Source organism: Merops nubicus, unplaced genomic scaffold, assembly GCF_000691845.1.
Source record: "Merops nubicus isolate BGI_N331 unplaced genomic scaffold, ASM69184v1 Scaffold51774, whole genome shotgun sequence".
Classification (NCBI taxonomy): domain Eukaryota; kingdom Metazoa; phylum Chordata; class Aves; order Coraciiformes; family Meropidae; genus Merops; species Merops nubicus.
Window position 1 is genome coordinate 1 of NW_008607266.1, and position 3,278 is coordinate 3,278.

At 56.5% G+C, this 3,278-nt stretch overlaps 1 protein-coding gene across 1 annotated transcript; it reads left to right on the forward strand.

The window, feature by feature from the left end:
- Positions 1-6: 6 nt before the first annotated feature.
- RNF25 (ring finger protein 25) lies at positions 7-3,184 on the forward strand (the record flags this gene model as incomplete). Its single annotated transcript, XM_008939872.1, has 7 exons — positions 7-39; positions 136-203; positions 927-996; positions 1,112-1,183; positions 1,508-1,648; positions 2,454-2,543; positions 3,050-3,184. Coding segments are annotated over 7 exons (609 nt in total), but the record flags the coding sequence as incomplete, so codon positions are not given.
- Between the last annotated feature and the right edge of the window lie 94 nt (positions 3,185-3,278).

Genomic DNA, 3,278 nt, shown 5'->3' on the forward strand with positions numbered 1-3,278 from the left:
TACGTCTGCTTCACCCTGGTGCTCTCCGTGCCCCCCCAGGTAGGCGGCCGGTCCCCTGCGCCCCCTTCCTCCCCGCCCCGGGCCTCTCTACCTTCCTTGTTGTGCTTCGGGTGTTTTTCTTTTTTTCTTTCCTAGTATCCCAACAAAGCTCCGGAAATCTTCATCAGGAACCCCCGGGGGTTGTCAGATGAGCAAATTCAAAAGTGAGTGCCAGGAGGATGGGGAGAGAGCGAGGAGAGGGTGGGGAGAGGGCGATGCTTTCCCCTACAGATCCGGGAAGCAGACCTGGTGGAAAAGCCTCCTCTCAGCTTCACGTGGCTCCCCATGTCCAGCTAGCAGATGGATGCAGGTCCCTAAGCCACCGTGTCTTAAATCTCATGGGAACCACCGGTGCCGCATCAGACACCAGGGGGTCCACCCTACACTTATTCCCCTGTGGTCTCCGTGAAGTGTAATCTAAATCCCCTGGGCTTTTGAAGCTGTTGGTCCTGCTTGGACAGAGGTGGGACTGAACCGAGTCCCTGGTCGTTGCCTTTGTGCTCCCATCCTTGGTGCAGCAGAGCGTGCGCAGAGACCCTGGTACCTGCTGGCAGCACAGGAGTGACACAGCTCCCACCAGACCTGCCCGGGGGCTGCCGTCAGATAAGCAAAGCCTGAGATTCACCGAAACTGAAGGGTGCTGGGTGAGCTCGAGCCAAGGCAGTCAGCAAACCTGCTCCTACAAGTCCTTTGAGGACAGAGGCTTCTGCACACCAACCTGTAGGGAGCACGTGAACATGTGTGTGCGCATGTGCCCATCCTGTGCTGCGGGCAAAGCCTGAAGGCTCTGTTCCTTCCTCCTGTCATCATGGCAGGGTGACAGGTATGTGGGACGGTGAAAAGGTGTGGCTACATTTGTGTTAAGGGTTTCTGCTGCTTTGCTGTAGGATTTCCCAGACCCTCAGAAGCGTTGCTGAAGCCAGGCTGGGGACAGAGGTGCTCTATGAACTGATTGAGGTGAGCGTTTGAGGAGATCAGCCACGGACACTGGTCCCTGACTGCCCAAGGGTGGAACTGCCCTGAGCCTGTGGGCAGGCCAGTGAGCAAAATGTTTGTTTTAATGCTTCTGCAGAAGGGGAAGGAGATTCTCACTGACAACAACATCCCTCATGGCCAGTGTGTGATCTGTCTGTATGGATTCCAGGTAGGCATCTGTCTCCTGACTGGGAAGTGAGGCAAGAGAACAGGGAGCCTGGTTCTCAAAGCTTGGGGTATCAGCCTGGGACTGGGGTGTGCCTCAGCAGTCTCCTGCTCACCTGGTCTGTGGGTGATCCTGCTGAGCATGAACCTTCCTGAGGTGATAGAAGCTACTCTCCCTGTCAGCCTAAAGAAGTTATGTGGCTCTGCCAGCAGTAGTGCTAGTCCCCCACTGCCAGCACTGACATAGGAGTGACAGCCCACCTCAGCTGAGGTGCCTAGACAAACCTGTGCTCAGAAGCACTTTAAAGCTGCCCTTTCTCCCTGCCAGGAGAGAGAAGCCTTCACAAAGACCCAGTGCTACCACTACTTCCACTCCCACTGCCTGGCCCGCTATGCCCAGCACATGGAGGAAGAGATCCTCATGCAGCAGGAGGAGAGAGAGCAGCACCTGGCACCATCCCCCAAACAGGTATGGGGCCCTTGGCTCCCTGAACAGGCTCTCATGACGTCTCTGCCGTGCACTTTGGGGCATGGGGCGAGGCCTCCCCTGACCTGACAGCACAGTCAGCGTCATGCCCACACTGAGAACTGGAGCGGGGGTTAGACCAAGTGATCTCCAAGGGCCTTTTCCAACCAAAACTACCCTGTGAGCTTTCAGTGCTTTAGCAGTTTGTTTATTGGATCTCTGGGTTGGTGCCTGCTGTGTGAGGGGGAAGGGGAGTTGCATTTTTGGACTCGTGGAACCAAAGGAGTTAGAAAAGAGAGCTCCTTCTCTAGCCCTTGAACTGCAGGGCTTTGTAGTAGGAGAAACATGATCACCTGTGTTCCAGGGTGAGAAAACCTCCCTGAGCAGGTGTTGGAACAGTTGCCAGCTGCAGAGCAAATGGCACAGCCGAGTATGTAACAAGTCAAAGGCTCCTTCCTGCAAAACCCTTTCAAAGACGTCCCACAAAGAGGTGCCACGTAGATGACACGCTCCACTTTGGAGTGGAGGAAACTAGATCCTAGGCTAATGGTGACAGAGGTGGTCTGTACAGTGGTCAGCTGTTGGAACACAAATCCCAGCCTGCCTCGTGGTGGAGACACCTTCTGTAGCAGTCGTTGAGACATCAGGCTGCTTTCATGCTGCTGGAACCAGCACACGGGTTCCAGCCTGGGCTTCCCTGCCGTGGCAGAAGAGCAAAGGTCGCCACCCCCTCCCACGTGCTGGCTGGGGTTACCTGGCAACACAGGAGCTGGGTCACAGGGTTTAGCATCTCCACTTGCCCCCCCAGGAGGCTGGCGTACAGTGCCCTGTCTGCCGGGAGACCCTGGTCTACGATCTCTGCGCTCTGAAGGCAGCACCACCCCCACAGCACCCGCTGGTAAGAGACGGGGACTCACCTGCCCGGCTGTGCCCACTCACGGGGTTCCTTCAGCTGGGGCACTGCAAGGGATGAACAAAGGTGTGCTCTCAGGTCCTCCCAGATGACCCATCCAAAGCGCGGTTTACAAAACCTAGCAGGGTGTCTTCTGACTCTTTGGTGCGTCCACACAGAGCAGGATTTGTGGTATAGGCTTGAGTGTTGAGCACATGTGCTGGGGGAGAGGTGATTCTGCCACGGGGCATTTCCCTGTATTTGCTGGGATATAATCAGGGTCAGGAGAGTGACCCAACTGTAGCTGTTCTGCACCACATCCAAAGGCAGTCACTGCAGGAACAGCAGGTCATGCTCTACCTCTGTCCAGGGATTTTACTTTGTATCTCTAGGCCTGGTCAAACGTGGCAAAGGGAAGCAGGTTGCCCAAGAGCTGTGTGACCCAAGGAGGGCTTGGGGGGAGTTCGTAGCATTGAGATAGCCCTTATCCCGCCCTGCTTTCTGCTGCCCAGGAGCCCTACCGGCCAGACGCCAAGACCCTGCAGCACCAAGAGGAACTGCGCTTAATTTTCAAGAGGCAGCAAGAGAAAGGGGGTATCATCGACCCCGAGGCAGAGCGGAACCGTTACTTCATCAGCCTGCAGGCGGTATGGCACCGGGGGCAGAGCTGGCGAGTGCCACGGGACCGAGCGCTGTCATCTGCTGTGGGGCTGCCCTGTCCCTTCCTTCACCGGTGGCTTT